At 44.6% G+C, this 12,589-nt stretch overlaps 1 protein-coding gene across 1 annotated transcript in view; it reads left to right on the forward strand.

Moving 5' to 3' along the window:
- The first annotated feature begins 224 nt into the window (after positions 1 to 224).
- ARHGAP20 (Rho GTPase activating protein 20) overlaps positions 225 to 12,589 on the forward strand; it is a 56,817-nt gene continuing 44,452 nt past the window's right edge. The window contains exons 1-2 of the mRNA XM_054654816.2: positions 225 to 541; positions 10,529 to 10,614. Of these exons, the coding sequence (XP_054510791.2) occupies positions 242 to 541; positions 10,529 to 10,614 (386 nt within the window). The 5' untranslated portion in view covers positions 225 to 241. The remainder of the gene's footprint in view (positions 542 to 10,528; positions 10,615 to 12,589) is intronic.

Raw genomic sequence — 12,589 nt, forward strand, 5'->3', positions numbered from 1 at the left:
AACACCCGCGCCACTTCTGGGCCCCTGCAGCGCGCCCCCAGCGCTGTGACCCCCGACACGCCCCGCAGTGCTGTGTCCCTGTCACACCCGTCCCATTCCCGGGATCCCTCAGCTCCCGGCTCCCCGCCGTCCCCGCGCGCCCCCGGCCCCGCAGCGCGCGCAGGCGCGAGGCGCGGGACGCGAGCGCGCGCACCGCCGCCCACCGCCGTCCCCGTCCCCCCGCGCCCCCCGGAGGCCGCGCATGCGCGCTGCCGCCCTCCCGCTGCGGGACCCCCTGCCCGGAGCGGGCCCGGCGCGGCGGAGGGGGCGTGGCCTGCGGGGGCGTGTCCCGAGGGGGCGTGTCCCACGCTCGGGGGGCGTGGCGCGGCGCGGCGCGCCCTGTCCATGGTGCGGGCGGCGGCGCGGGTGTCCCCGCGGCGGGAGCGCGGCGGCGCGGGGCTGTATGGACGTGATGTCCCCGCAACAGGAGCACCTCGGCCCGGGCCGCTCGTCCTCGGTGAGCGGCGAGACCAGGGGCTTCGCCGCCGCCGACAGCAAGAAGGTGAGGCCGCCCCCGGAGACCGCACGGGAAAGCGCCCCCCGATCCTCGTCCGTGTCCCGGAGCTTCCCGCAGCGGGCACCGCCGGTCAGCGCGGCCCCACCGCGCGCTCCGCCGCGCCATCTCCCCGAGTCCTGCACGCCGCCGTCGGAACCGGGCTCGGGGGAGCCGCTGGCGGAGCCGAGGCTGTCGGCGGGAAGGGTTCGTGCACGGGCTCCCCGGGGAGCCGGGAGTGCCGCGGTGCCCGGTGCGGCCGATGGCTGGATAACCGGGCACCTCGGGGGGTGGCTGCACGCGTGTCCCGGGAGCACACGGAGCCTGCTGCCGGGGGGTGTCCGGGGTAGGTGCGGAGCGCCGCTGCACAGCTGTCCCGGGCAGCTCGGGAAGGGTTTGCCGGGTGCCGTTCGGTGCAGGCACAGGGCTTGGCTGCATGGATCCCCCGGGAATCTGGCGCGGAGGGTGTTGCTGCACGGATGTGCTGGACCGATAAAAGGGTTTGCTACATGGATTTCGTGGGGAAACGCGAAGAACGTTTTGCTGAATGTATTTCTGGAGGTTTTGCTCGGTGGGTATCAGAGAGAGCTGGGGGATGGTTTGCAGAGCTGTTATCCAGGGGATCGAAGAGGGATTTGCTGCATGTGTGCCTGGAGAGAGCGAGGGAAGGGTTTGGTAGAGATGAGGGTGTTCGGTGGCTGCTCTCGCACGTGCTTTGTGCAAGAGGAATATAAGAAGCTCCCTGAGGAAGCACCTTGTGCAAAGTGTATACAATTGATAGCAGAGGAACCTCATCCCATCTTCAAAACTGGTTGTAAAATCTGTTTGATGTCTCAGATTGCTTTTCAGCATTTGACATAATCAAGTGCAAAATGCTCTCTTCTGCATACAGCCAAGCACTTGTTTCTGCCTTTTACTTAGCTGTAACAAGCGAGCTGTGATAACCAGATTCTTCCTGCTGTATAAAACGGGAATTCTTTTTTTCTCTTGGGTTTAGCAAGTGCTGAAATGTTTTTCTATCCAAAGTAGAGCTGGTACCTTGCTGCCTTGCAGATTTTGCTTCACAATGACATTTAAATCTATTCACTGCCTTGTCTTTAGAGGTGCACTTCAGACGACTGCCAAATAGGCTGGCAGGATTAGAATGACTGGCCAGGTTTCAGTGTCCCTTAGTAAATCTGTCCACCTGGTGACAATTTAGGATGGTAGTAAAGTCTGAGCTTGTGTCCAATGCTGTGGTTAAGCAGTCCCTGGGATTTTGCTGGCCATGGCACAGCAGTGCTGATGGGTCTCTTTGGGCTAGAAGGTGATGCTGTGTGTTTCCATGGGTTGTGTCCCACCAAGCCACGTAGTGCTCCAGCCTGACTGCAGCCCTGGGGACTCCTTCTTATGGCAGCTGCTGTCAATGGTGGAATGGTTGCCTGGAGAGAGTATTGTCAAGATTTCTACTACACTTAAAGTACTGCAGTTAATACCTGATTGGTTTCTGAACTGGGCATGTGACACACCTACACAAGGTGGTGGAGTACCTTCTGCTGCCCAGCTGGGCAAAATGATGGAGTAGATACTCACCCTTTCCAAGTGCTGTGATCTAATTTGAGATGGCTACATGTTCAGCTTTGATTTTTATCAAACATTTATTTCATTTTTGCTGAAGACAGAGCACCATGTACCTTCCAACCTGGCAGAGCTCTGATGCTAGGCACCCACCTGAAATGAGAAGTTCGAGTACTGTGAAGATGAACGTTTTTATCGTGCAAGTTCCACTTCATTATTCAGCATTCTGAGGACAAATATTAATGGTAGCACTTGTGTTTCCTACTCCTGCTCCAAAGAGCCCACAGTCGAAGGAATGCAGACCTTGTTTTTGCCAACGCTGACAAGAGAGCAGGGATATTACTTTTTACGGATCTTGGCAGCCCTTTTGGAATTCCTCAGCGTGGAGGCACATGCAGCGGGGGTACAAATGGAGATCCTCCTGTGGAGAAGCAGCTTGAGACCCTGGCTGGGCCCTGCAGCGTATGGCAGCTTTGTACACCATGCACAACCAACACAGGCAGCCACCAACATCCAGCCAGCAGCTCAGCTGCTTGTCCACAGTTGTGGTGCTTCCTTGAGACTGCTAGCATGTCACCTCTTTATGTCTCTCTGGGGAAGAAGCTTCCAACCTTTATCCATGTACAGGAAAGGAGTATTCCTAATTTTGCCTCAAGCTGGATCTCAGTGACAGTTCAAATATTTCTTTTATTATTTAGGTCCTTTGGACTCTATATTTACCTTTGTGTTGTCTTCTACTCAGTGCCAAAGCATCATTTTTTCACAATACAGAAAGTCTTTTTTGGTAACAGGGAGCTTACCTTGTTTGTATTGGTTGCATACAGCGAAATGGAAGAATGTGTTGGCAAGAAATCAGTTTTGATGCTGGTGACACAGCATGTCAAGTTAAACAATTTTCTTGCAAATATGTATTTAACATCAACTGTTTTGCTTTCTGGCAAAAGCTACCCCTAAATATGTGATGCTAGGTGCTAGGCGACTACTGAACCTTTCTCCCTTTTTATTATTGTGACTATGTTTGCTCAAATTAGCTGAGATTTGCTGCATTGTTCTGTGGTTTTCTGAACTCCTACTTCATCTTCCACTTGGCTGTCAAAACCAAGCTGAAGGATCCACGTGCTTGATCCCACCACAGAACCAGAACAGGGACAGAAAATGTCTAGGGCTTTTTTCATGTATTTTATGTGACCATTTAAACTAATATCCTGGAAACGTTTCTGTGCCTATTCTTGGCATGCAAAATAATTTGCACTGCTAGCCTACCTCACAGTCTGTGGGAGGTTCTCTCTGTTAAATGCTTACAACACTCTGCTAAAAGGTGACATTGAAGTGCAGTGTTTTAGTTAATGCTTTTGGAAAATTCTGGGCGAGTTTCCCTCCTTTACTGGACTTACTGGAGTCACTGGAGTCACCATGTGTGATTGACCTACACAGAAGTTTTGTATTGACTGTTTAGCTTAGAAACCAATTCCAATAAATTGATGCAACTGAAGTGGATTGCAGTAGCATGACTAAAAGTGATTATACTGATAGAGCTTATTTCTACAAATTTGTCAAAACAAACCATGCAGCAGAGATGTCTTTTATGTAACTGTGTCAGCAGTAGCAGCTGGGTCATTTAACCATATTTATAATTTCCTGGTGTTTCACTTCTCTCTTCTCAGAGGGGCTAGATTCCAGCCAACCCTGAATATTTTATGCAAAACAATATCTGGTAGCACAAGGAGTCAGTCCTAGGATTTTTGCTGCATCCTTGAAGATTTCAAGTAAATTCTTGAAATGTTTTGGAGGCTCAGCAATTAATATTTACATCTACAAAGTGTGCAAAAAATTAACCATTTTGAATACTAATCAAAGTAGCATTTATGGTTTGAGGCTTGAAATCTGGCAATTCCATCACCGTAAATATGTGTTTCTTTGTGATTCTGGTCACAAATGCAGCAACAATTTACTGGCAGGGAAAAGGGACTTCTAGTATTCCTCAACAGTGTATTAAATGGACAAATTCAAGCAAATTAATGGCCTTGGAAGAGTAATCATACATAATCTTCATCCCTTGTTTTACTCTGAAAAGATGAACCAAGTATGTATTTGCCATTATATTGTATGATGCCTTGATCTCATGCCAAGAGATTTATCTTTTTTAAGATAAATCTTCTTAAGCAGGGATTTCTTCTTCCTGCAAGATTCTGTCCTGGCTGAGGATCTGGTGGGTTGTTTCTAAAATCACACCTGGTAGTGCTGGAAATTTCACACACATAGAAACACTTCTGGCACTATTTAGTGAAGTGATGAACAATTCCTATCATCCTGCAGATATATCCTGTCGCTATTTTGTCTCTGATGAGGACTGAAAAAGCTCCTACTTTAATGAAATCACCCGCAAAGTGGGTCATTAGGTTAAAATCACCTTGGTAGGATGTGCTGGCTTGTGGTAACTTCCTGTGGTGATGTGCCTCCTGGTGCTGATTTAATTACTAACTAGTGTTAGCAATCCTTTATTTTTCTGTCCATGAGAGAACCTGAAAATTATGCAGAAAACAATGTGTTCTAGTTCTTGAGTTTCCTATTCCTGGGTTTTTTGTTTGCCCCTCCTGGTGGCACTAGGAAAGAGAGGGGCACGATAGGTCATAGGGGATGTAACGCCCAAGAACCACAAATAACAAATTATTGCCTCTTTACTTAATGTTGCTTGAAGTATGGATGTGGAGTGGGGGGAATCTCCTCTCTCTTGTCATCTCTAAACTGCTCCTGAGAAAGTCTGTACGTACAGAAACTGGGACAGAATTTTATCCATGTGTTAACCTTCATGCTTTGTGGCAAGCTTGAAAGGAAACTTTGGGCTTCAGCAAGACCATCACAAACCCAGTCACTGATCTGAGCAGTGCACTGACTCACTGTAGGACCCACAAGCAGCATACCCAATGCTCAATGTTCCCTTCCTCTAGGATGTGTTTACTGATCTTTCACATCTTCATCTAGTGATGTAGATGAGTGGAATCTTTTGAAGACATCCATATAAGTGCTTCCAAAGATTTGTATCCTTCGGGAAGTATGGTGAAACATGTTTTGTTCCTAGCTTCTTTTATCAATTTTTCTTTCTACTCTGAGATAGCCTTCAGCCTTTGCTGTGCTCTCTAGCAGCTGCTGTTCCATGAGGATGTGCTTTTGGTTCCACTGTGTTGGTAGCCCTTTTCTCTTGTGCCCCTGCAATTGTTTTCTCCACAATTATCCATCCAAAAATGGCTTTCTTTCTAGGAAGGTCCTTGTAAGTAAAAGTATTCTGCCAGCATAAACAAAAGCACATAGTTTTGTCACCTGCTCTGCCTTTATGGTAAATGGGTCTCTCTACATCTCTGCTGCTTGAGCCAGCAGTTCAAATGCAGTCATCTTCTCACCCTGTTTTTGAGGGCTCAAGAATGCTATAGGTCAGCATAGGTCCATTTCTTGCTATAACAAAATATAAGAATTCTTGTTATTTTTGGCACTTTTTGACAACTCTAGTCTGTAAGTCTAACAAATACTGGATTTTAGTATGTAGGAAAATATAATCTATTGCCTCTCATAAGTGGCCCAGTGATACAGGGGTAAGAGTGATGCCCAGTTATTCTGCAAAACTAACTGCTGTATGCTGAGGGTTGTTGTGATTTTTCTGATTTTCAGGGATTTAGCTGAAATTTGCCCCACAGTTTCTGGTAGGGATTTGTTGTCAGTGCTTTGGTTCATATCTAGCTAAACCAGGAGTGTGTGCCACAGATATGTTTTGTTGCTCAGACAACAAGAGCAGAGTTTGCATGGGTGAAATCCCTCACAGTTATTAACTTAAATATATTTAGAGAGTAGGATTTGTTAAAATCAGACTTCCTTTCATTAGAAAAATAAAGCAGTGAAAGGGAGAGCTTAGCCACTTGAAAGCAATCCTCAGCTCGAGGCATTGGCACATCTGAGGGTTGTCCCTGTCACCCAGTTAAATGACCCAGGCAGATGTCCCAGCCTTGACCCATTTCTGGAGTGAGCCTGTAAATCAGGAGCCTGAAATCCTTCAGTGTCTGGGGAGGCTTTAACAAGGTTATCTGCACATTGCTGAGGAGGCATTTCTGCTGTGTTTACCTGTCACTCAGGAACTAAGTAAATTTTTCAACTGTTTTGTGTGTCTGTTCTTAAATAGACATCAAGTAACATTTTCTCATTCTAAGCTCAAACCGCTGCAAGAAGACAGTTCTTGCCTGAGTTACTGAGCATATACATTTTTCTGTTCCCTGTCCTTTGCTCAGATAGCAAGGAGAGGATTGATGATGATTAACTCTATTTTCTTGGTCACCTTGCTTTTCTTTTACAGTCAGTGGAGGAAAACTTCTTCAGTCAAGATGAGCCATGCCCTAAATTGTCCTTTTCTCTCTGTCAGCTCTAAAGGGAGCACAGGGCAGACAGCTCAGGTGTGTGAGTCAGAGGCTGGGGAGAGGAATCTTCCTGCATGTGTCTCACCATGGCATGGGTCAGGCAGCACAACCTGGCAATGTGGGCAGTGTGTTCCTGGGGAATCACTGCACACTGCCCCTGGCTTAGCCTGCCTGCTCTGACCAGTAGCTGCAGCAGGGTATCCACTTAGTGCATAATTTTTAACTTCTCTAGACACTTGAAAATATTATAAACACTCTATATGCATTACTTAAGTTACTTGCCATCACAAAATAAATAGTAAGTACCATTCATTTTTTTTCATACATTCTTTATTTAATTCACACTCTGCCATTCTCTTTAGAAGCATGATATAGTAAAGTGATACATGTAAAGTGCAGGAACAGTTCCAGTTTTTTTGGTCTTACCATGTGTTACCTTTTCCACAGTGGAAAGCAATATTGTAACTTGGCAATATATTGATTTATATAAATTTCAAATAGTGCCATCATCCACTTCAACTCTGAGGCAAAATTAGTTGAATACTGGCATCCAGGAATACATTTTTCCCCAAGCTGATGACTTGGGAGATACTTGTGCAAGTTTTACTGTAGTCCATAGGGGTTCTGATTCTTGAGGAGAGACAGCATATTTTCAGTGATGTTTTGTAAGCTTTCTGTCTTCAGCATGGTGGGCTGGTCTGCTCATAAACTGCCTACCATCACAGTTTACAAAACAGTGTGTCAGATTGTAGGTCTGATCGATATCTGGTGTAAATTCATTCTTCTCCAGTCTACAGGCCTATGCATTTTTTATACCAAATGAGAAACTGGCCAAATACTACCACCAGTCCAACAACTGAAATTGCAAAACCTTTTTGTTTCTGTTAAGAAGTCAAGACAACCACAACCAGAAATGCGGAAAGTATGAAGTTAAACCTGAATCGGAGGGGAAGGGGCAGCAACTCCAGCTTTTGGATGTGAGGAAGACAGAAGTAACTCTAGTTTGTCCTGACTGACACAAGATTATCATCTTTGCATCTAAATGCACACTGTAAACACTCATTATCGATACTGATTTTATGATACATTTCACATGGGTGTGACTCAGCCAGCAGGTATGAGAATTTCTGTCTGTGTTGACCTTTCTAATATTTACATGAAAAAATGGGAGGTAATGATGTGGGACACATGTTGAGAAATGCTTCTCTGTGTCCCATGCTTAAATAATTGGTCAGTGTATCTCCTTTTCCTCCCAAACATCTGCTCTCACAACAGCTGTTCAGGATATATCTCCTCTTCTCCACATTGCCATCCTTGCACATAATAAAAGCAATAAAAATGAGGATAGCAGGCAACTGGATCCAAGTTAAGAAAAAGTGAATTTATCTTCTCCCTTCTCAAAGTGAATCAATTCAAATTGTCATGACTTATTTTCTCTTCCCAAACTCTGTACGTAGCAAAACAGAAATAAAACACCCCTTTCTGTCTGTAATCAATGTCTCTGTGTAATGTGTTTATTTGCATACAGCTGACCTGACTCACTTGAGTGCTGTGAAAATTTTCCTTTTCTCATCAGTGATCTTTTTATGTTTTGAGGCTATTTTTTTTTTTTCTGTTAAGATATGCTTAGTAGCTGTGCTAAGAGTTTGCCCAGAGAGGCTGTGGAATCTCATCCTTGGAGGTAGCACAGACCTGCACTGGAGGTAGCCCAGAGTAGCCTGCTTGAATGGGTCTTGCTGTCAGCAGGTTCAGAGAGGTGGATCACAGACCTCTGGGATCCCCCTAACCAAGATAATCTCTGCCAGTTATTTGAGCTCTTCCTAAATTTGCTGTAGTCTACACTTTACTTTGGTCTTCCGACATTTGAGTCAAGACTAGAATCTCGGTGGCACAGGTGCTATTCAGCACTGCTAACCCAAGCATGAAAAATAATGCTGTAATTGCTATAGATTTTAAAATACTGCAGGTTTTTTCCCAGCAGCTTTCTTTTCAGACCTGAAGATCTCTTGAAAATGTAACCAAACTTCGACTGCATTTGCAGGAGCTGAGATGCTCCAGTTCTTATCCCCTCAAAAGCCACCTGCCCAGTAATGTGTAAATTGCAGTAAATTTCCCACTGGGAGGTGATGCTTTATATTAACTTCTGAAATCTGCCTGTTGTGTGACATATGTGGCTGGTCTTCTGTAGCATGTTACACTGCATTGTTACACAGATCTCTTTTTGTCTTTGTATTTGCAGGTGTGCTACTTTTAAAACCTCTAACAGCTTTTCAGATTAGCTAGCAGTAAGACAAACAGATTTAATTCACTAGAACAATTTATCTTATTTATTTATTTAAAAAAACTATTAAAAATGGGCATCTCTTTTATTAGTAATCTTTTATTATGCAGTTATAGTCCAATTGGAGACAGCTAAATGTTCCAAGACTTAATTTATCAGTCTTGAGAAGGTTATTTTTTGATAAAATAGGGAGGAGGGGATAATTTTTAAAGGCAAATTGAAATTACGCAGTTGAATTTATAACAATTGCTGCACAATAGCTGTAACTGAGTGACAAAACAAACAAGTCTGCTCTACATCAATAAAGAGAGAACCAAAAAACTGACACAATAACAGATGGACTGCAGTGAGTAAAATAAATGCACTTGTCACAAGCAAGTAAAATACGCAGAGTTTCTCCGAGGGGAGCACACTGTGCACCTGCCCAAACAGAATGAATGCCACGTCCAGCACATACATTGGCAGAGGAATCAGTTGTTCCCACTGTCCTGACATATTTGTCCTGGTAGTCAGAGGTTATTTCTGGTATGAAGGAAGAGAGTCATGCTTTGTGATTAGCTGAGAGCAGGGATTTCATGGCTGTCAGAGGTTCACCTGTTTGTGGGCTCTCAGTGCTGCTGTAAGGTACCACTGCATCATTGGATATTCTCCTGTCAGGGTCTCAGGAGGAGTTTGACCCTGGTTCTTTTGTTCCCCAGTTTATTCTGAAAAGTATTTGAGCTAAATAAGGTAACAGTCACCCTTCTGGTGGAGGGTCAGTGAGAGGAGAGGTCATGCACCTTGGCAGAAGGCTGCACAACTGGTTCAAGACAGCCCTCCAGGGTCAGGGCCAGGACTACTCTGCTAGTCCTGCTTCTGGCTGCAGGAGGGAGACTGAATGCATTGTGGTTCAGGAAAATGTGTATTTTTGTCTCCTGTGGGTGCTTTTGAAAATTTCTACCTCTGGGGAAAACTGTGGTATTTATTTGCTCGGTATTTTTATTGTAGTGTTCTTCACTACAATAACAATTCACAACTTCACTAACTGGAAATCCATCCTCTCTTGTTAGCTACTGACATTTTCATCTCTTCCTTGTGCTTTCTTTTTTTTCCCTGTGGTGTTCTCTGTCTTTGAGTGTCTCCTTTTTCCCATTCTCTTTCTACTTCAGTGCTAACAACTGTCCTGTCTCTCCCCATTTTATTTTTCTCATGCATAATCAGCAACGAAAAAATGTCATTGTTGGCTACTGATGGGCAAGATATGCTCCAGACTGAGTAGTAGGGAAGGAAAATGCTCTCATCTCTAAAGATTTGTTAAAAAGGGGTAGCCTAATAAAATGTTTAAGGTCAGGTGAGTAGAATACAAACCTTAATAATGGTAGATGTCAGATGTGACACAGAAATGTATGAAGTATTTGAAATTTAAACCACCACCTGGATATTTGATAAATATATCTTACTAAGGACAAAAAAGTGGTCAAGGACTAGCTCTAGGTGTTTATTTCATGTGTGCAAGGTATCTCAAGTATCTGTGTATAGACACTGCTTTTTAGCTATTCTTTACACTGGCTTTCTTGTAATGATCCTGCTTTTCTTACCTCATTTTCCCCCTCCAGGGGGAATTTCCCTGTGATATTTTCCTCCTCAAGGGTTGCTGAGGGCAATAACAGCCTTTTTCCCATGGCCTGAAATTGGAGTCTGGCTGTGCTCAGTTTGAATGCGTGCAGTTACTGTTCCAAATCTCACCTGTGATTTCATTTTGTTTCTCTTTCCAATCAGAAGATGAAGAGTTTGGCCCAAAGACGTCAGTCTGCACCATCTTTGATCTTTGTCAAAGCACTCAGCAGATCTAGATCGGCCTCCAGGTGAGTCAGTGACTTTTGCTGGCTGTGTTGTTTTGCAGTTTCTCAGCCCAAAACTTGAAATGTTTTTGAACTGTTGTCCGCACCAGCTTGTTGAACACAGTTCAGGCTCCTCGGTAGCTGCACAGCTATAAAGGCTGCTGAAAGATGTGACAGAACCAGCCCAGGCACCAGGTGGTCTCCTAGAAGGGGTTTCCCCAGTGCTGCCCCACTGAGCTGTTTATACCTGGCCGGGTGGGCAGGGCTGCTCTGCAGTTTGTAACCAGGCATGTGACATTTGGGCTGCTCAGCTGTGAACAGTTTGTGACTGGCTTGGATTGCATCCTGTGGAGATGGCATGGGCAGAAGAAGATGAGTGCTTGTTGCCTTGGACACTTCCACAGTGTCAGGTGTAACTCCGGATTGTTCACTGTAGAATTGCACACTTTAATTTGAGCTGAGTTTCTTTGGTCATTGCCTGTTGCATGGCACAGGCTCTCTAGGGCTCTGGAAGCACCTGCTGATTCAGGACAATGCTGTGGGCCAGGATCTGATGATCACAACCTTCTCCTGTCCAGTATTAGCGCTTGTGGGGCTGAATTTGTGGGTGTTAAGCATTCAGCCTTTTTTGTCCTTGTCTTCTGCCAGAATTGGCCATCCTTCCTCCCTCCTCCCATGTAAAGCTGCCATAGAAATGGAAGTTTCTGTGGAGCTAGTCCCCTGTCCAGCCCCAGCCCTGACCTGCCATTTGAACCACTCTGCATACATAACTTTTTTTCTCCCTGCACTACAGTTCATTAGACTTTAAACTTACAAAACATGTTTATCGAGAAGTGAACCATCTGGTCGGCTGTTAATGCTTCCAGCTGTGTATTGCTCCTTATGAAGAAATGTTATGGAGGGAAATAAAAGTATGGCTTTGTAAGGAATATTTTTTCCTACTCTGTGGTGCGTTAAGTAATCAGTACGTGAGCTTTGGAAAGTTTTCTGTCTTTGATCTAATTAATATCTGGTTTGCATAATTTAGAATTCCACAGTATTTCAGAAACCTGTGAAAGTATTCTGTGAAAAAATCAGAGTTGCAAAATAGGAAAGTCAAAATTCATTTACCTGCTGGTATTCAGGCAATATTCTTCTTCAATTCTGCTTTTTAAATTTACTTTATTGCCTGCTCCATAAGTATCAGAAATCAGAAATAGCTGGAGAGACACTGAGTGTAATACATTTTCACCTAAGAATTTTGTGCTTTCTGAAGTGTCTTGCTTGTATAGTCCAGATCAGAATTATTTCCAAATCTACTGAGTGAAAGGATTCTCTCATAAGGCCAGTTGGCAGAAGCTGTGTGGTGGAGAGGACCAAAGAGGGGAATGCATTTCCTTGTTCTGCAGTAAGCCATGCTTATCCTACACAACAACTGATGGGTGCTGCCTCAGTCATGTCTGTCCTCTGCCTGTGGCATGGAACAATTTAGCTGCTTCTGTTGTTTCCAGAAGTCTGTGGCCTTTGTGAGAGGTATTGGGTGAAGTCTGAGGACTCTGAAGTCAGAGCAGGCTATTTTGTAGCTTCAGAGTCTTTCAGTTTAGAGTGTAACACTTTGGATGGTGTTTATTATTGTTCTCAGGAGCAGCAATTCTCACCTGTGCCTGACTTCCTTGTTTGGCTGTGAAAAGTACATTCCTCTTCATCACCAAACTGATGGATGAGTTTGATCTTTCCACTCGGTTTGTTGTGTAAATGCTTAACTCTGGTGAAGTGCTTTCTCTGAAGGAGAGCTGAAGAGCAACAAAATGACTTCTCATGTTTTCTAATCTCCTCCAAATGTTTTACCTCAGACCTGTCTCTGCTCTTAGTTCTTATAGACACAGCCAGCCTGCAAAATCTATCATTCTTCTCTGGCAGTGAACCTTAATACTGGGACTCCATAACACTTACTTGTTAATGGTTGATTAATGATTTGTAGATAATAAAGCTCCTATCTGAAGTTAACAAACATCTGTGA

The sequence above is a fragment of the Agelaius phoeniceus genome, chromosome 2, assembly GCF_051311805.1.
Source record: "Agelaius phoeniceus isolate bAgePho1 chromosome 2, bAgePho1.hap1, whole genome shotgun sequence".
Lineage (NCBI taxonomy): Eukaryota > Metazoa > Chordata > Aves > Passeriformes > Icteridae > Agelaius > Agelaius phoeniceus.